At 39.8% G+C, this 21,289-nt stretch overlaps 1 protein-coding gene across 4 annotated transcripts in view; it reads right to left on the bottom strand.

The window, feature by feature from the left end:
• Positions 1-21,289, bottom strand: part of LOC147233521 (nck-associated protein 5-like) — a 159,249-nt gene that overhangs the window by 121,926 nt on the left and 16,034 nt on the right. Inside the window, exon 1 of one of the 4 annotated variants that reach the window (XM_086148426.1) lies at positions 9,964-10,056. The exons of the other annotated variants lie outside the window; for them this stretch is intronic. Coding sequence (XP_086004552.1) covers positions 9,964-10,041 — 78 coding nt within the window. The 5' untranslated portion in view covers positions 10,042-10,056. Of the gene's footprint in view, positions 1-9,963; positions 10,057-21,289 lie in introns of those variants that run through there. 4 annotated transcript variants of the gene reach the window in all.

Here is a 21,289-nt window from a genome sequence, read left to right as displayed (position 1 = left end):
CAGAAAACATTGATACAACACATAAGTGAGCATAAAGAGCTCAGCGAAGCTGCCTGGTAGCCAAGAGTACTCTACATGTTGGGGTTGTAAATGTAGGAAACCCCAAAACCAAGAACCTGACTGCAGATAAGAATATCCCTGATGAACTTTCTCTCGGTAAATAATAAATGTTAAAGAATAACCTATTTGGGGCATATCTAGCTGCACGGGCTCAGAATGCTTGCGGTTCAAATAATATATGGAAATGAAAACTTTTGATTTACACACACACACACACACACACACACACACACACACACACACGCTCTATTCATCTTTCGCACTCTATCTCTTTCTCTCTCTCATTAAAAGTAGGATAAATTCAGTGAACAAACTGCATGAAGTTCTGGTGATTCCAATCTGATGCAATTTGGTTTCTTCCAAAGCTGTGATGTATTCTGGGTGTGACAAATATGGGAGGAACACATTCCTAAACGATAATTTCAAGTGTCTGTGTGTCACCATATAACCATCCATTACAACATTATGCTTTTGCCTCCCCCGACATTAAGACTTGAAAAAATGAGTAGATGAAAAGGTTCTTCTGAGAATGATTGTTCGAGTGGCTCATTTTATGCGATCTATTTCTGTACAAAAGACAATGCCCTTGATTGCTGGTTTCATTAAACATGTAGATTTACCCATCTATGTTTTCCACGCTTCCAGTGGTTCCTTGACAATTGCTCTTGTAAACCCAAGAACGGTAATCTGATTCAGTGTTTGGTTAAATACATTGAACTTTCCTCACACATAAGTCAGACGGTTAGTTTTCTCTATCTTCCGTCACCAGAAGGTTGGTGAAATCAAAATCAGAATACTTTATTGATCCCCAAGGGGAAAATTGCTTTTTTTTTTTAAAGCAAGCTCTTGCTCTTGTGAGCAAGAGCTTGCTCTATATAGAAATAATGAATAAAATAGCAAATAATAAAAATGAAATAAAAAAAACAGTAACGATCAAAAGAAAATAATAAAAATAATGTCGAAGTTATGTAAAAATATTTGTAACGTATATACATGTGTATTAACAGGTACATGTATATGATTACAAGAAGTATTTATGTGTCTTATGCACAGGAAAATTGGCCAATCTATTGGTTCAATGATGTCTAGCGATCAAAGCCATAAAGTCACATTGAACACTATTTATCAAAAATGAAAAACTGCACAAAACGGGCAGCAGATTGTCTGGAAAACACATGAGAAGTGTTTTTGATCTTATTTTTCACTCTCGCTGTCAGACGAATGCGTGAGCCATATAGAGATAATCGACACAAGTCTTTGGCTGTATCCATCCCATGGGTTAATGGGAACAAAGACCTCTCAGAGTAGCAGCTATCTGCACCACAGTTATCTGAGAAGGGAATAAGACTCCAATAATTCAGCAGCATCAAATATTTAAATCAACCATCAGTTGACATTTTGAGAGGCATTGCTGCAGCTGAGTTCAGGAGGCTTTCTGCACCGTTTGGGAGGAATGTCAGTATGAGTCTGGGTCCAAACACACACTGTATTTACACAGTTAATGGCACTAAATCCTTGTTATCATCTCAAGTGGAGACCTATTTTTATCAGCACCGCTGGTTTCATTCCTTCCAGATGGAAGCTGGGGAAGAATTTGACATCAGCACTGTTTCTCATTAAGCCTCTCAGACAGAATGACATCAGCGGACCTTTCCTGCCTCACCATCGAAAGAAATGTACTTTTCTCTCTGCAGTAAAACATGTCAAAGGTCTATCTGATGAATACATTTTCAATATTTTCATAACAGCCATTGGAAACCTGATTTCAAATGATCTGTTTGTTTTATGGATTTCATGAAACATGTCAGCACTTGAGGCTTTTGAGATAGTAGGATCAGAGTGTGATAGTGCCAGCACTGAGGGAAAATGTCGTAGTGCAAAGACCAGAATTTCCTTTGCTTAGACCAGCTATTTGCTCTTACAATAACAACACTGTTCATTATTGTTTGTTTACTCAGCTAACCCTTTTTATCTGGGGAGGGCCCCCCTTTTGGTAAATGCTCTCGCATTCTCCGAACCCACTGGAAGCCATTTCTCAGCCGGAGCCCTGCAATAGCTTGATTGAAGTGAGGTAGCGGCTTCATTCGGAAGGGTTACAATAGCTTATTCCATTATACGTCCTCTACCCCTGAAAGCAGTGCCTACAGCGCAAGCCAGCGTGAGCAGTTTACCATTGTATTGTACACACGAGAGCATTCGCCATTGTCCCCTCTGTAGGTCAGACGTTGGACTGACCACTGCGGTTGTTTTATTTATGGGGGCAAACGTACCACAAGGCATATGTATGGCAGATATTTTTGTTTTCAAGCCGTTTATCATAGAAACTGACTTTTTCTGCCTCTTCAATGCCCTTTTTTAGCTTTCTTATTTTACCATTTTATCAAATGTTTGGGTTTTGGAAAATCTGATTTTCACAAAACCATCTGAAACAGCTCCAATCTCCTTAAAAATAAATGACATGATGGAAGAAGGTAATTTGTCGAAATTTCATGACAGAGTCGATTACATTTCTCTGACCCTCATAGACACACGACCCCTCAGTTTAATAACATGTAAGAAACAATTTTATGTTCTCTCGCTATTTCAACTTTAATTGTAATATGCTAATCTTCCAGTGGCGACACAGTAATGAGAAATGAATATTTACGTCAAGAATTATTTAAAATACTGTTGTTGGGTAGAAAAAAAAATGTACGACTAAACACACACACACACACAAACATTATATATGGTTTTTTTTTTAATTATATTATTGTATCCTCTCCAAACATGAGCCTTAAAGCCACAACAGATCAAATACAAGAGACAGGGAAGACATAAAATCAAACGTGAAAACCAATTAAATCAATCTTGCTTGTATCTGATTGCAAGCCATGGCAAGGATGAACCGCAGTATTCAACAGCCTGTGTATACACTGTTTTATTTGACCCATCAGCTCCACCTTCTTTCAAAAGGCAGACAATCCCGAAATAATTCAATTTGATAAAAAAAATCCTGAAAGTCTTGTTTGCTCAGCATAATTTGCAGCATGCAAATTGAGTGACTTCTCCAGCTGCTGTGCCAGATGGATGATGGTTTGCTGTTTGATAGCCCAAAGGCTGCCATTGGTTTGCACAATAGCCCCTTAGCGGCCACCGTGACCATACACAAAAGCACTAGTTGACCACTGACACCGCAGACAATCAGCCCTCAGGGTCAAACAGTACAATTTGATGCATTCTTCATTCAATCTCATTCACCTGAGGCTCAGTCCTGCCTCATAAAATCCCAATCACCGTTCTGATGTCAGCAGCAAAAGGATCCCAGAAAATCATTGAGCGCCAGAAGCACATCACCATAAAGTTGAGTTATAGACCAATGGAAGGCATCCAGATCATGTCATGTCTTTAAAAAGGTACCGAGACTCAATAATGTGAATGGCTCCGGCGAGTGGGATGACTCACGAAGGAAAATGTTACTAGATGTAGATGATAACCATTGTTCCCATGGATCTTGGATATGAGTAATGCGCCATTCAATGACAGCCTGCAATAAAGGCTTCCACCCAAAGGCATCCGAATGGCTTCATTGCAATAATTAAATAGTATTATAAAGGCAAATGAAATCCATTTAGAAATCACATTGGGTAGATTTCTTAGATATAGTATAGCCTAAAAGATTTCGTACCTCAATATAGTTTTCAAGGCAACATTATTTTCTATATTTTCTTCCTTTTATTTCCCTTTTTTGACAGTAGGGGAGGGTGGAAAACTCCATTTTGGCAGAGCAAGTGTCAAACTGCAAGGCTCAAATTAAAGACTTTTGCCGCATTTAATTGGATCAGCAGAAATGGCCAATCTTCCAGCCGGTGAGTCTTTATTATGGTGCACCAATCAAAAATGTTTCTGCATGAATTTCCCTCTAATTATTGAAATGAGGCTGCAATGCCTCACATATTGATGCTTGGCTTTTTAAATCATGCGATAACTATGACCATGTAAGCACTTTGAAGCTGTGGCATAATACAACTGAATGCCATGTGGAATTGTAAATTGTTTTAAAAATGGAGCAGGCTGGGATACTTACCTACAGCATGATTACACAAGTGGAAAACCACATTAGTGTGCAGGGAGAAGATCAACACCATCCAGCGATCAGCCCTGACACTATTGGATTACTCAAATTGTGGAAATGAAGGTCATGCATGCAGGTCTAGCAAGCCATAGGCCAAAATGGTAAACACAGGTGAACTCAAATCCCTCTTGCTGACTTTTTGCAGAGTGGAGACAGGGCTAGCATCAGCCGCAAATGCTTCTGACAGTGTGCATTAGCTACGTCACACAAAATCAGGTTCCCTGCAAACAACACTTTATTATAATGCGAGACACCGCCGCAGTTTGAGGCAAGACAGGACGCTCAGCTTCTTTTGCATCTGCCCTGGTACTGGGTTTGTGTATGAACATGACCTAATGCAGGGTTTTTTGGAGAAACATTTTAGGCTGTGGTGCATTGTATGGAAATAATTACCAGTCATGTTCTTTATAACATGTCTGACAGAGTTACAAACAATGGGAGACACAGACCACAAGACCTATGTAATGAGTTACAAAAATACTATGGCAAATCAGTAAAATTACTCCTATTGTGGTTATAATACAGTATTCACAAATTTTTAAATGGGGTAGCGGTTTTCCCCTCAGGGGTCTCATCCTGTGACACATCATGCTGAGGGACAGGTGATCTATTGTTTTGGAAGGAAAAGGCAGTGTAACATGCACACAATAACTCCTAATATATGTGAAGAGTTAGAAAGCAGAGGAGACGGTCAAAAAGATGAAAGACAACTTGAAAAAAAAAAAGAAGCGAAAGATAGACCTTTTCCCCTGTGTATACGTGATACACTGGAGCGCTATTGTGTTGTCTAACGGTGTTGCTGAGAGCTGACAGACCCTTTAATGCTGCAGATCTGTCTGTCCTCAGAGGCTGTCATCAATGAAAAAGCATTGGGGACCAGGGGACGGTCGGTCAGGGCCAGGCCACTGTGGGGACGCAACCAGCTGGAGCACCTGGTGCTCAGAGTATTATACACAAAGACAAACCCATATCTACAGTGAGCCAACAAACACACTTGAGCAGTGTTGCAATACAAACCACCTTTTTACAAAATCTGAAGGGTAAGACACTGTTTGTCAGTGTGGCTAAATACACTTTTCAGACTCAAACACAAATGTCATCCATAAAACGTAGACGTCTAGTCTAGCTGTTACCTGTTAATTCAGTGACCAAAGCCAGAAAAATGTGTTTTTATTTAGTCATCTGGGTTGGATGATCCCCCTTACAAGGTTTTTATTATATATTCATTTTAGATATTGCCAATTCTAAATGGGCCCTGTTGATCCACTGTAAGTCATATCAGCCAAAAAGAAATCCCATAAAGATTTTTCAAATCCAAGTGTTTGATTTATTTATTTTATTTTATTTTATTTCTGATCTAATTTCATGTATATTTTTAGAGATGTCTACATTATAGTAGTTGCTAAACTCTTGATACAGAATGAGTATTTAAAATTAGCATCACCTTAATAATTAAGAAATATGGAGCCTTGTAATTGACAATTATATGAATATGAATGACATGTACCATCTAACTAGCGGTGAGTTAGATATGAGGATTTTTTTTCCTTTTCTTTATTTATTTTTTCTAGTTCATTATGAAATCCAACATCGAACCAAACAGCAATAATTTGACATACAAACCCTTTTCAGGTCAGTATACGCTTCATTGTCTCAGCAATCTCTTGTGAAAGCAGCTTCTTTCTCATTAGCAGAAAAAGCCCACAAAAAAACAGACACCTCGCTTTCTCTGCTTCGCCTCACAACCTGCCCAGAAACCAGTGTTGGACAATCATCACAGCATGAGTGACTACATGACCTCAATATCTGGGAGGTGTTTTTTTGTGTCTGTTTTTAGTGGCAACATTTGCAGTGGGAGGATAATCTATGCAAAGCTCTAAAACTGAAGTTCGGTTGTTGAAAGCCAATAAGGTGGTATCAAAACGGGGGCACAGTTAATTAATCATCTCGGCATCCTTTTCACAGCCCTCCCATGACTGTCCCGAGGGCTTGTGTGAATGCAATTTCTGTGTGCGTGTGTGTGTGCGTGTGTGTGCGTGTGTGTGCGTGATAGAAAAAGCAGAGAGACATAAAGAAAGGGAGATGGAGATTGAGAAAGCCAGGCAAAGAAGGACAAGGGTGGTGCAGCTTGCAGCTGTGTGATTTTAGCATAAAACTTATGTGAGCCAGGAGACCACGGAGCTCTCCCATGTTCATTATAATCCCCTTGGCGGGAGACTAACTAACACCTGGCTTAATCCTCTAAAAGTAAAGAAACAACTTGTAAGGAAGTGGACTTCCTGTCTGCCTGTCTATTATTCCTCAAGAGACTATAATTTATTATCATATAACAAAGTAGTCATGATGCTTTATTCTGTCTTTGGAGCGCTTCATCAAGGAAAAAGTGAATCACTACAACAGTGGCTGCATCACCAACCATACTTTGGAAATCAAAAATCAGGTTATTGTATTGCAAACCAATCAGTTTATTCCCGACTCAAAAGCACACTACTGATACTGATAAAAGCATTTGGCTAGGTTCAGTTTCATTTATTTACACTTGTACCGTTACTTAAATGCTTCAAAAATGAGTAAATAGATACATAGAAATAGCACAATGTCTCTGCTGTCAATAACCAATCAATATCAACAAAAGAGCAAATCACCATCTATTTTCTTTTCCTGGTTTAAGCTGGGACTGGGTAAAAGAAAGTGCCGATACTGAAGTCACTGCTAAACTAATGCAGTCTTGGTGTTTTTTTTTTTTTTTTGTGTGGTTTTTGCAAGAGACTTTAGAACTGAGATGACATCTTTCATTCTTTAAACCTCCATCCTTCTCTAATATGCCTCCAGTGAATTTTGTTTCTAGGCTAGTGTATATCATGGGATAGATGTCATCCTAACTTGGTTTTTTGCTACTTCTTAATGTTTTTCTTCAGAACCTGGCACGGGTTCCGACAGCTCGGTGTAACTGAAACATTCAGTGATTCGTACTTATTTCTTACAGTAGAAAAACCAATTGAGCTTTTAACAACAGAGCCAAGCCGCCCCTGAGACTGTACCTTTTATATGCCACATTTCCTGCTTCTAAAATACTATACATTTTAAGCGTTGAATATAATGGAAACTGATAGGGGAACAGATGTAACGTAACAAAAATAAATGTTAGTCCCTGCATTAAAGAATGGGCAAGACAACTAATAGGACACCTTTTCTAACTCCAGTATCTCCTATAAGTCCATTGCCATCTGATGATCATTTACCTTTGACCAGATTAAAAGCACCAAATGTGATGGAATACTGTATTGAGTTTTTTGCAGAATGAAATGTATTTTATATTCAAATGAGGGGAAATTGTCATTCTGAGTGGTCCTCTTTAGAGATGCTTTTCACAATGGCTGAAGAGGATTACGTCCACTTGTCTGAGCTATAGCCTGAGCCAGATAAAGGGAGCTTTTATTTTGTGCAGACTCGACATGCTCAAAATGACATATAGGTAGACATGCCAAACAGAACTTGAGGGACGTAAAAATCCGCATTCTCTTGTGGTCCGAGCACACATAAAGCCTTCATTCAATACATAGTAAAAGTAATGTCAAGAGGAAAGGGTCTCTTGTGGCCTTGACTAGGCTTTATTTTGACTCATTCTCGGTTTGAACGTGGAAATATGATGGACAGTGCAGAGCATCTGCAATAAGGCCAGCATTCATGCCATGACACATCAGACAAAGAAAAGAGGGAAAAACCAAATCCCGTGACATTTTGTTCTACACAGTATTGGTTCAGCCTGGAAAAAAAGCTCAGTGGGTCAGTGTGTGAGTGAGTGTGTGTGTTTCTTCATGTGTGGAGGTTTGGGGTTGTGCAGAGAGATTTCTAAACGGAGCGCAGGGAGTGATCTGGGCATGAGGAAGACAGTTAAATAGGATGGAAAAATGCAATCATGCATCCCAAGCCTCTCCAGCTTCTTGACGTTTGTCGTCCCCCCATAAGCCATTAGTCAATATCCAGTTCCTGTTAATGTAATTAGATAAAGGATATATAGGGACTTGGAGCTCATTGGAGACATTTGTCTGCATAATTGAGTCCATGCTGTGACAGAAGCAAAGAGCCCCTAGATTTCCACAAAACACCTCTGGCTCTGTAATAACAGGTTTTCCAATGGGACAGTTGCAGGAACTCTGCGAAGGGAACTACCCACAGACAGGGTCCCCAGAGAACTGTAAACCATCAGGGGCTTTTTTTTTCTGTTTGCATGCACAGGACTGCTGAAGCGATGTGGGCTGTTTTGTAGAATGCCATAGACACAAATTCAAATGATACTTAAATGACAGAGAGAGCTGTGAATTGTTGGTTTTTTTTTTGCTTTTGTGTCAGTCTGATCATTTCAACTTAATTCCAGATTTTGTTAAGATGCTTACAGCACTGGTATATGGTGAAAAGTTCTCCTATGTGATATGCTGTATTGAATTATATACCTGAGGACTTACTTTATCAGCTTTATCAGGATCATGAGAACCTTTATTTTTCTTTGGAATCATTGTAATGATTTTATGCGCGGTAGAAATCCTGATTAAGGTTTGCATCACCGACATGTATGCATTTAATCGCCGAAATATCCACGTCTGAGTAAAATATGAGATTAAGAGAGAGAAAGACAGCGAGGGAGAGAGAGTGAGAAACTGTTAAAGGTTTAGAAAATTACAATTGGGACACTTAATTTTTCCTACAGTAATTAATGGACACACATGCTATCTCTCTCTTTACCTTCCATAATGTAAAAATTAAAGAAAATACAACAAAGACAAGTAAAATAATCATTCCTATTTTTAGATCTCTCCTCACACGCTGAAGTGCCGCGTTCTCCTCCTAACATCCAGTACACATATGCAATGTGGCAGTTCACTAATAAACTGTCAAATCTCGCCATCCATCTCAAACACTTGGGGTAAATTTACACAGATGGCCAGCAGGTCCCCTGAATCCTGCCTTCTGGAGATTGAAAATGTGAAACAAGTTCAAGTCTTGTACGTAATTAGTGGTAGTCACAGCTTGTCTGCTAGTGACCTACATATGGAACATGGTCATATGTAGTACCCAGAACACACAACACACGGTACGAATCTCTATGCTACAGCCCCATATGCTTCAGGTCCATGTAGACACAGTGACAGTCAAAGAAGCAGAGTTCAAAATAATTTAAAATTGTCTAGCAACAGAGGTCAAACAATATTTTAAAATCAGAGGGTTAACATATAACTTTTTTGACTAATATTACAAAATTGAATCATCAACACATTTCAATATCAGCAAATCCTCACATCTGGAAAGTTAAACTTTCACTGCGCGTTACTTTGCAGTTATTCAATTGTTACAGATTGATCTTTGGACTGACTTAGTGACTCAGCATAGCATATGATGGGGTGATTTAATATAAATGAAGCGTGTTTTGTGTCTATATGCTACATTAATACAATTAACAACATGCATGCAAGCAAGTAGTTTCGCGAATTTGTTGGGATGAACTCTTTTGAGCACACACACACACACACACACACACAAACACACGCCACCCCTCAAACTCACCATCCCAGGGCAATTCCTGTCTCTTGTCTGGGTTACTAGCCATGTAGTTGGTTATGGATTTGGGTTGACTCGCGGGCAACCTGATTATCAAGCAGCCAGACCTACTTCCATCTCCAAACAGTCTGCATCCTGCCCCAGATACCTCCTCAATGGATGAGTAAATAAATGAATGAATGAATGAATGAATGAATGAATGAATGGATGGGATGGAGGGCTATGAAACTCACCGCCAGAAGCTCCAGCAGGGGGATGTTTCCAATCGTCCTGCAGAACGATACAATGCCTTGATCTGTGAACTGGCTCATCCTCTCCTGCGTCCCGCTTTCCCTTCTAGTGCGCTCTCGTTCTCTCGTTTGTACTCCTCTTCTTCCGCTTCGTTCCCCACTTCTGCCCTAGCTGTTTTGCTTGATCTCAGCTGCTGCCTGCCACTGGGTAGATGTGTGTTTTGCGGTTTTGCGTTGTGTGGTGTGTGTGTGTGTGTGTGCGTGTGGGTGTGTGTGTGTGAGAATTGAAATGATGATGCAGCAGGCAGTCCCGCAGCCTTGGCAGCCAAGTGCCTTGTCTGAATTCTTGTCTTTCCTCAGCAAGGCCACATCAGCTCTTGTCAATATTTAACCAGCAAGTCAAGTCATATTAAATCACCAAGGTAAGACCAAATGTGGTCTAGAGCCCTGTAGACTGGGTGTGTGTCCTTTCTTCATGTGTTTCCGTGCGAGGCGGTGAATGGCTGGTATTTGCTCATGTGGGTAAAGTCATTAAACATTCATACCTATCTAACTTGGATTCATGTTTGGCCTTTTCTAGTCTCTCCTGGCGTAGCTTCTGCGTATTTCTATTCTGTGACGGCTGCAAGACACTCAGGGTATTGGGAGGCAGGGGACTTGGCAAGAGAGAGAGGGACAAAGTTTGTCTGTGTCCTTCTGCATTCAAGTAGTTGACTGTCGGAGCAACAGTAATATCAAACAGCCACTAAAGGCACTCCTTGACATTTGACACAGGAGTGTGTTTCTCGTGTCTCATCTGCAGCCTTATGCCTCTGTTTCAAATCAAAAGACTGCAAGACTCTTGGCAGGAAAGTCATCATGTACAAAACATTTTGTGCTCATTAATATATTTATAGAGAGGTCTTGTTGGTGAAAATGATCCAGGAAAGGGTTTTAAATTATGACAGCTTCAATTGTGAAAGACTGTACAAAGTTATACTCGTGTTTCAGATTAGACTGATCCAGTGCACATAACAGCAAATCAGTCACCAAGTATCTTAAGAGGGACTAGTTTATTATTACATATTTTCCTTTTGACATTGAATGTTCCACAACATGTTGTAATTTTTTGCAAGAGGGTGGGTTGAGAATGTCTGAATTTAAGTGTACTTTACACCTGAAAGATAGACTTAGATCTGAACAGGCATTCGATCCTAAACATAGCAGTGAGGTGGTAATTAAATGTGAAAGTCCAAGTTCAGGAACTTCATTATTGTTATGCATTCTGATGAGTCACTGTAAATCCCCTGTCTGCTCTCTGGCACTGAGATCTGACTGATAAATGTAGAATATGTGATGTTTTCATATAAACACCTGACACCCTTGTCCACCATCTACCAATTATGAACAGCTAACTCTGTTTACCTATCAAGATACTTTACATGTGGCACTGGTATATCACAGAGAGAACTTTTTCAATCATTTTGATCTGTTTGTCTGAGGGCTATGACTCTTAAACCTTGTAATTGGTAAAATTATTCCTCATATGATGTTCTCAAATACTCAAAAAATGATGGTTTTGAGATTATTGCCAAAAAGTGCATGACAACTTATATCTAAAACTTAAACCACATTAGACCATCGCTAAACCCTTGTAATATCCAGGTAACACTTTATAATCGTAACTTCTATACATGACGGGATATGCCCTGTTGAAAAACCTTGCCTTGCCTCATCCCATATCATAAAAATGGTTTTCACATGGCCGAGCTCTATCCCTCCAATGTAAATGTTGTGAGAACATCGAACTGAGCTCCATTAACCTACATAAGCTAAGTTTCCTTCCAGAGAAGAATGAGCCAGCAACCTGTGGCTATCTCTGTGATTGATGGGACTTGAGTGGCAGGTGGTGCTTCTGCAATAACTGAGATTGCAATCCCATTAGTCTTCAGGCGCCTTGGCAAGCCTAACTGTGGAATTTATGACATTAGAGAGTGTAGCGTCTAATGGTTGAAGCTGTGTGAAGGTGTTGCAGGTATAAACCCATTGCCCTACAAGCTTCAAGGAAGAGTATAACTGTTTTTCTTCAAAGCAGCTCATACCTTGGAGTAAGCACTATGATACAGATTTCTAAATGCAGATGAAAACCTTGGTTGGTGGTTATGGAATGAGAATTTTGGTGCTGAGGTAAGCTGCTATTTTAGCCAAATGAAGATTACATTTTAATAATGAATTCCTTAGATATATGGCAATGTTCCATTTGTCAGTGAGAATCCACCATGACGCTAACAGAAATTTAATGATTATGTCTTATGGAAGTAAGAGGAGTAAATCCTAGTTCAGCTTGCTGACTATTGTGGCTGCGTATATGATGGTTCATTTCAAAAAGCATTTCTGAAATGACGGTGAAATTATACTAATACCCCCATAAATTAAAAGCAATTATTGTGATTTAGAATACCAAGATCCTCATGTAGAGGTAGCAATTAAGGAATGATTTATAAAGTTAAATGCTATTTGCAAAATTACAAGGCACTGAAATTCCAAAGTAGTGGCATCAAAATATGTAAGAGCGTGCTAAACCAACCTAAAACCACATTCTTACCATATCTTAACTTCAAACCTTTTAATAACAAAATGGTCACCAGGTACAAACAAGCAACACTCTTCCAGAAGAACACCTGGAATTCAACCTGCAGGCCTTCCTGGTAAAAGCTCGGTTGTTAGACGCAACAGCCTTGTTTTAACTATAACAATTCCTCCAATACAAAGGCATCATAATAGCCCAATTCTTTTGCTCCAATATCCAGGTACATGGTCAATGTCAACAAATGCAATCACACATCCTCACATTTGTGTAAATTTTGGATTACAAACATACTGCCAATAGTCATAAATGAACTTGCAACAAACAAACTAAGCAAAACAAAGCTCTGATCAATAACACGGGGCCAGGATTTAAATGTTAGTTTAAATGCAGCTTCTGTATGTACTTACCTAGTGGTCCGAGCCAAAGCAGAAACATGTAAATGTTTTCCTAAACGTGATTCATTCATTATGACATTTTCTAGACCGTCAACCAGCAGAGAGCTATAAGTAGGGAATGGATCATTTAAGCCAAATAAAAAGTCCCACAACTTCAGATTAGTTTATCCAAACAATTTACAACTTTTTTACAAGAGTTCCCAGCAGTACCAGATGTGATATGACAAATTTGTGTCTGTTTGACTAATCAAATTAAAGAAGATGTCATAATGCTGGAAATTATTAGTGTTTCTTTCTCCTTTTCCTTTCGGCTATTCCCTTCAGGGGTCGCCATTACGAATCCACCTTCTCCACCTAAACCTATTCTCTGTATCCTCCTTTTTCACAACAACTACCTTAATATCCTCTCTCCCTACATCCATAAATCCTCTTTTTGGTCTCCCTCTAGACCTCCTGCCTGGCAGCTCCAGTTCCAGCATCCTTCTACCAATATATTCACTCCCTCCTCTGTACATGACCCAACCACCTCAGTCTGGCTTCTCTGACCTTCTCTCCAAAACATCTAACATATGTTGTCCCTGTGATAGACTCATTCCTGATCCTATCCATCCTCATCACTCCTAAAAAGAACTTCAACATCTTCATCTCCATGACCTCCAGCTCTGCCCCCTGTCTTTTCGTCATTGTAACTGTTTTTAGGCCATAAAGCATCGCTGGTTTCACCACTGTCTTGTACAATTATAATTGGATACTTTATCATATCTTGGGGAGGTTCATGTATAAACCCCTAAACTCAATGCAAGTTATTAGTGTTTGTCTCCCGCGAATCAAAGGAATCTTGGTTTTGTGACATTTTTAATATCAGCAATTTAGGTTGACATAAATTTGATATATTCTTCTCAAAAAATGTTTAAAAAGCTATCACTAGAATTTTACCACAATTGTTTAGTGCGGTGAGGGCAATAATTTCCGGGTCACTATTCATTTTACTGTCCATCTGCTGCACACAGAGGAGAGAAGGGTGTCTGTATTTTTCCATCTTCTAAAAGGAAACATTGTGGAAACTGAATGTTCTGTTGGTATAGTGGGATTAGTTTGTTGTTCCAAAAATGTTGGTGCCATAAATCTGTGCAAAGAAAGCATTGATAATTAGCTATAGGTTTCAACCAATTTCAAACACCAAGTCATCATGTGATTGGGTTTAATAAGTAAAGGGTTCAAAATTGACTAAAGCGCACCAGAATTCCCAGCACATCAACAAAACTAACAATAGGTCTGGTTTTCTCACAATGTTAGCTCTGTCCTTGGATATTGGCCATTAAAGAGCGCTCTCAGACCCCAGTTGTGGGTTTGGCTCAGCCCCCCGATGAGAGGGATGTGATCACAGGGCAGCCACTGTGCCAGCAAATAGATAGGACATGCTCACCACCGTGACGCCGCACCAACTTTTGCCTCTCAAACCCATACCCTGTCTGCCAGGAGGTCTTGGAAGGAGGCCGTCTGCCTCAGTTGCGAAATGAGGAGGTGTCCTCCTCTATGCTGACAGATGCATCTCCTCCCCAGTGCCCACAACTCTCACTTCTCATACGCTGGGATCTTAATCTGCACGTCCAATCCTGTTAGTTACCCTCTGCCACTTTTGCCTTGTCCAAACCCAAACCTGCAGTGCCAGAGAGGGATCAAAAGATGGTGTCTCATCTGCATGTGATAAGCAAGTGCCCCTGGAGAAAAGTATCCATGCCAGGTGCGTGAGGTTAACACCACAGGATGAGCTCATTTTTAATGCCCACTATGTTTGGGTGAGGTTTCTATGGTGAGATGGGCATTAGGGAATATGTATATGTATATGTATATGTATATGTATATGTATATGTATATGTATATGTACACATTTGATTGTTCATTTTATTCTTTAATAATAATAATATATTCATTGGAAAATTATTATTAAATCTACAATTCAGTTTATTAGCAATCCCTGTGCTAACAATAGTCACTCTTTGCTTGGCTGACTGCTCCACAAGAACAGGAATACAACATAATGTTGTTTGTTTTTATTCTTTTTTGATTATTACCACCATAAAGGTTTAATGGTAATTGGGGTAATTTAACACTTGGTTGTCACAGGGTAGTTTGATTGAAGGCAGATGCGGTTTTCATATGGCCAGATTTTTGTCTTTGTAAATGTTTATTAGTACTGATTTAAAAACATGAATTAACAAAAATAATTTGTAAACAATGGGATATTTCATTGAAGTTTCCTTTTTCTTCTTAGATCTAGATGGAAAGCCGATAAGTAAGTGGTGAGATTGTTCACAACAATTGAATTACAAGATCACATTTTTTTCTTATACTTAACCTTTTTCATTACTTCCCTCTTCAGTTTCCCTTTCATTTTTCCCAGACTGTCTTCATCGTTTCTGTCACTTTTGTATTTCTTCCTTCCCTTTATCTTTAAATTCAGCTTTTTCCTTCCCTCATCGGAACTCCTCAGTTCCTGGTTGTCTCTGCCCTTTAAGCGGCGGCTGTTTCGTTTTTTGATACACATAATGTTTTCATGGTAACTCTCCATTCAAACAAGCCAAACGACAACAAATTTTCCTCATCGATTGTGTGAGCGTTATCTGGAGAGTAAATCTGAGGACACATTGTGTCTCCTCAAGTGTTTATTCCTGCAGGGAGATGACAATGGCAGATAGTAAGAGGACTTTATTTTCCTTGCTCCCTGCAGGCAATGCACCTCTCAAAAGGTCTGTGTGCTCCTCTCTCAGGATTCTTTGAGGAAAACAACACAACTAAAGCATGTTGGAGTGAGTACCACTAACAGCACATGTGACGGTGACCGTATGTAACTCCAGTGCACGGAGCATGTGCACCGGAGTTGGCATTGAAGTAAATATCTTACTGTCTTTTTACAAAGGAAAGGGTTCGGGCATCAGTCTATAAACAATTCAAAACTTTCCCTTTTATTTATTTTCAATACAGGTTTGTCAAGCTCTATTTAAGCGACAAGCTGCACATGCTATTTACCATATAGAATTATTATGATAATCTTTCTGCTTGAGTTGGTGAGTACCCTCTTCGTGTTCTTCATTAAGCCATCACGCATGTATTCTATCAACCTGGTATTCCCTCAGCTAGTACATATCTCATACTCAGTATTCACGTTTCCATGAGCTGTTTAGCAAATTTTGATAAAACCTCTGGGAAGTTATCAGAAACAAAATGTCTGTCTGGTGTGGTTAGAAGTCAAAAAAGAAAAAGTGTACTCTAATTTAAAAATGGAGGCAGCACAAATAGCCTTCAGTGATGTGCACATAGCTGTACTTTTGAAAGCACAATTCTAAAAACCAGAAAAGGATTCTTTTTAGTCTAGACAGCAGAGTGGTGTTACAGTATGTTGGTGCAACTAACCATATTTTCATATCGTGTGTGAATATCTAAGACAGTGTTACCAGTATCATCACTCAATTAGAACTTATTCATGAGAACTATTTCCCCCTGTTTTGAATTTCAGCGTTTTTTTGTATTTTGATTTTTGGGAAAAAAACAAAATCTGGCAAAATATTCATCTAAATTCTGTTCCACTGTAGGATTCTGTTCACCCCATCCCCCTTTTCCAATCTTGCTCACTCTCACTTGGCTACCCCTATCACTGCTTTAACTATAATCTTGTATCTATATAGTTTGACATTTGTCAAATTAGATTTTTTTTTCTTTCTTTTTTTTTAATAATTAAATGTGACTGTTTATATCCAAACTCATTTAAATCTTCCCCTAACCAATACAATGTGACTTCACAATATTTTTCATAAACCAGCTCATATGGTACCATATAAAAAAGCACTACTAAAAAGACCTGCAGAATCTCCAAAATATTTTTGTGCATAATTTACAACAACGTGTCCAGTAACTCCAGTTCCCCTTGCATGGCAGAAGCTGTCTTTGGAGGATGAGGGAAAGGTACACGATATGTCATCTCTCCTGCGTTATTTACAGGAACTAAACCGAGGTTTAGGCTCTGGGTAGAAAACAATATTCTGAATGTTCCTATCAAACATTTACCAGCTGCATAGACAATGTGATTACAATATGCATGTGTCTTTTGAATGAATTGAGTAAGGGCGTTTCATGAGAACGGATTGGCTTGGCAAATGATCATCACTGAGGCATGCAACATACATGCAACTTGTGACATGGGTCAAGGATTCCAGTGCTCATTTGTGCTTGTCAGTACACTAGATACAGGAGGGGGTTGGGGGGTTCACATGCCAAGCTGAAAGTAAGCAGGTCAGTTTTAAAGCTTGGCTATAACCTGAAGCAGAATATGGTAATCTTATGCTTTTAATCAACTAAAATCTCAAAATTCCCCACAAATCTTTCATATCCCTGTAAAAAATTAATGGTACATTTTTTGTAATTTTTAGAAGTGAGTAGTTATTAACTCCAATACCAAATCCCTCCAAAGATCCCTAAAATATTGTATAATTGCTCTCGTAAAAAACGCAGGCTACTTGGAGGTTGGAAAAACAGACGAGTGTCTCATGTCAAAACAGCCTCGACAATCATTAAACCAATTTTACAAGCGGATGGAGGCTGTTTAGTCTTATCCACAGCGTGTGGTTGGACCCAGGGGAAGCCTCTGGGTTGCAGACCAGAGTCTAGTCAAAAGCCAGGGCTGCAGTCACTCCTCGTTTGCTCACGAGAGAAAGGGAGACGGTTCCCATGAGACAAGAGGGGAAAAATGCCATCTCCCCTACCTCCCAGAGTCAGCGAGTATCCCAGAGTTTTCTGGATTCCCACACCCTGCAGTCCCGTGGCTACCCACGGGATGAGTCCAGGTATGCGCGGTATGTCACCTGCACACTGAGGGAGTTGCCACAGATCCGACTGCAGACTGGTACTCCCCTCAGAGCAACTTGATTTAAGTTCCTATGATGAAGTGTGAGAGAGAAATAGTGGCTACTGCTTCAACAACATGCCAAATCATTTCCTGTAACTGGCTCTCATCCAAATCGTCCAACCAGTCTACGGACTAACTCAAGAATTAAGGGGTAAGTGAGCGCTAAGCAATCGTCTCTGAGCTTGGCATCCCGTAATAGACATGGCGTGAGAATGGGGCCCGTGCAGAGTAAGGCATTGTCAATGGATTTCTACTGTATAATTACACTCAATTAGTTTGAGCTGCTGAGCAATAATATCAAACCTCTTCATTTGTCTGACGATGGAGGAGCCAATCACATTAGACTGAGCATTTCTTCCCATCCAGCCACAAAACCTGTATAGTTTTATGTCTGCAGTCAAACAAATGGCTCTAATAGGCTGGAGGGTAGAAGAAGGAAATCTAATCTAGCCAAACGGACTCCATGCTGGCTTACCATATGATTCATTTGTACTTAAATTTAACATAAACTAAACTAATTTGTCTTATTCGGGGGGGCTTCCAGGACAATTATATAGAATATCTTTTGCCAGTGGCAACCAGTGGCAGCCTGATAAAATGGAATGGCAGCGAATCAGCAGCACATTAAACCAAGACTTTACAGGACGCTAAAAAAAAGCCAGGGGGATTTAGCTAAACCCAAATACTTTGGATAGACAAACAGGAAAGCACAACCCCATGCTGTGTATTCAATGGAACTGACAATTATGCAGCCAGCGTTTAATCAGAAATATGGAGCACTTGATTATTATCCCTTCCCTGCAGAGTGGCTTCAATTTGACTTTTTGTTTTTTTGTCAGTTACATCCAAAGCATGATAGCAGAGCAGCGCACATCATAAAGGTTTGTATGGAAAGGATGTGGATAAGAACGTGGATGTGCTCTCCACAGTTTAGCCCTGGGCTAGAGACTATTTTTTGAGGAAATGGGGAAATTTAGCACAGATGCCGATCATAGCCAAATTAAAGAGACAATGATCATAGCAAGTGTGCTTTTGGCAGTAATAACTTCATGTTGTGTCCATACACTGTGTTCTACATTCACTGGAGCTCAAGGTGGAAGCCAGATTATCAGGGCCGGCAGTGTTTTTTTCACAAACTGGAAAGTTGTTACAAGTCCTTGAAAGAAAATTTAATAAAGTCTGTTTGTGTTGCACAGCCTGATGACACTCCTACACTTCAAAAATGATTCTTGGTGAAAGACACGTATGCGTTTTTTAATTAATTGTTTGTTTTTTCAATAGACAATGTCTTTCTATCACAACTTTTTTCTTTTTTTTTTTAAATGGATATTAATGTAACATAAACCCAACATTGGAAAAAAAGGCTTCCTGTCCACTGTGGCATATTACTGCAATTCCCAGGCTTTTCCTCTCTTCAAGAAAAACACAATATCTGAAGACGCACAAACAGCGCAAGCGAAGGACACAATGATAAACTTCTATCTCTGGGCATTTTGCTTTGTATGTGTGTGTGTGTGTGTGTGTGTGTGTGTGTGTGTTTGTGGTGCCAGGGCACCATTCTAACTTATCATTTTAATCGGTAGCTTTCCTCTGTAGGCGCTTGTGGGTGGTTTTCGGGTGGCCCACTCACTGGGTATGCGTGTGCTCCGACCACAAAAGCCAGCCTGCAAGACCTGTTTCACAGATGTTTCTGTGTAGAAATAAGTACTTACTTTGCATCTGGCTTCAAAAAAATATCAGTTTACTTTACAAGTTAATAGTTTTACTTCTCTTGCATCAGCATAGACCATTAAATAAATTCTGAACAAGCCAGCAAAACAATGGGATTATAATAGTTGTTTTGTCCATGTTCCATATCTGTCATTGAAAAAAAATGTCTTGTGTTTGACTTCACGTGGTTACAAATAGTCTATGAAAACTTTTGGCAGAAGCGTCTTTTTATTTTTAAATGTTGTTTTATTGGAAATTAGTCATTGCATCAGTTATCAAAACTGTTTGTCGTCTATTAATTTTTTACATCACTTTTCCAAACAAAACCATGGCGATTTCAGCCTTGACCGAACGAGAGGGGCTCTTGACAGAGCATCCACGATGACCTAGATAAAGACTACTGGCATTAAACTCTCAACAGCTCACGGACTGTCCACAGCCATCGGGGCTCACCGTGCACGTCCCTGCATGACCAAAAGAGTATGAACCGCAGGCGGGAATCAAATGATAAAAATAAATAGAGGCAGAGAATCAACCCAGCAACACAGCGGTTATGTAATGCAAATGGTGCTCCACTTACTCACAATGAGCACTATCTCCGCTTCTCTGGGCCAATCCTGAGCTGCATAATGTAACTAGATGAGACGGTACAGCAAGCCTCTTTCCTGGTAGAGGAAATCGCTAATGTAACACATCAATAAAATGTTGATAACGCTGACTCAGGGTCCACTCCCTTTACTTGCTAAAGTGCATTGCTGTGCTGTGCACAGCCATGCTTCATCAAACAGAAAGACAAAGACATAAAGTCAATTAGTTTAATTAGAGCTGCCATTTTGTGGCAGACACTCCCAAGGAAAATTCCCTTAAACCTAGCCCGCATGCATAGGAGAAACATATGCTGGCTCAATGCATTATACATGTGTGAGGTAGCGGTCCAGACTGACATTCAAACCCTGTGTTTGCCAAACCACCCATAGACGATTGATTGGCTTTCTATGAAGTAAGGCCATGTAATCCATCCAAAGAAGAGCAGACATAAATATTTTACCTGTTCCTCAGCTGACATATGGTATTTTGTCTCTAGTTTTGTCTGCTAGTGTGAACTAAAACATGTCAGGGGCATCCCTTGTGGAAAAGCTCTCTCGTTCATCATCCTAGCATACAGTGAACACATGGAACGCTTGAATTACGTGAAAGCCACAATCATTTTCAGGAATCTTACAAGTGCAATCTTCCATGGAAGACAGTGAAAACCTCATGACTGGCCAGACTGAACACTTCACCAAAACACCGCACCACTTGGTTTCATCACGCATCATGTTCTGTAAAGTGCAATGTTAGCAGATGTGTCTGTGTGTCCTATGAATTCACCTAAATTGAAGCGCAGATGACATAAAGGAGCAAACCGCAACAAAAAAAAAAAACAGAAAAAACACATGCCTCTCTTCTGATGCAACATCAGAATACAGCCCTTGTATTTTTTCAGATGCCTGAAAAAATAAATCTATCTGAGGCTCATATCCTCCCAGGAAAAAGAGTGTTTATGGGACTTAGTGGGTTTATCTGTTCTCGGGCCTGCAGGGCCACAAGGACTCGAGACATCGTGTCCCCCATCAGCGCAGGAATGATAAAGACCATGGTTTGAGTTCATGGGCATTTAATCTTATTAGCCTCAAATTAAGTGACACATTGGTAAACAAAAGGCTCAGAAAGGTCAGAAATGATCAGCTTCTTGATTTAGTTAAGCGAGAT

Source organism: Fistularia commersonii, chromosome 6 (assembly GCF_037954325.1).
Source record: "Fistularia commersonii isolate RoL2024-O1a breed Wild chromosome 6, RoL_Fcom_v1.0, whole genome shotgun sequence".
In the NCBI taxonomy this organism is placed as follows: domain Eukaryota; kingdom Metazoa; phylum Chordata; class Actinopteri; order Syngnathiformes; family Fistulariidae; genus Fistularia; species Fistularia commersonii.
This window is presented reverse-complemented; position numbering and strand designations above follow the sequence as displayed.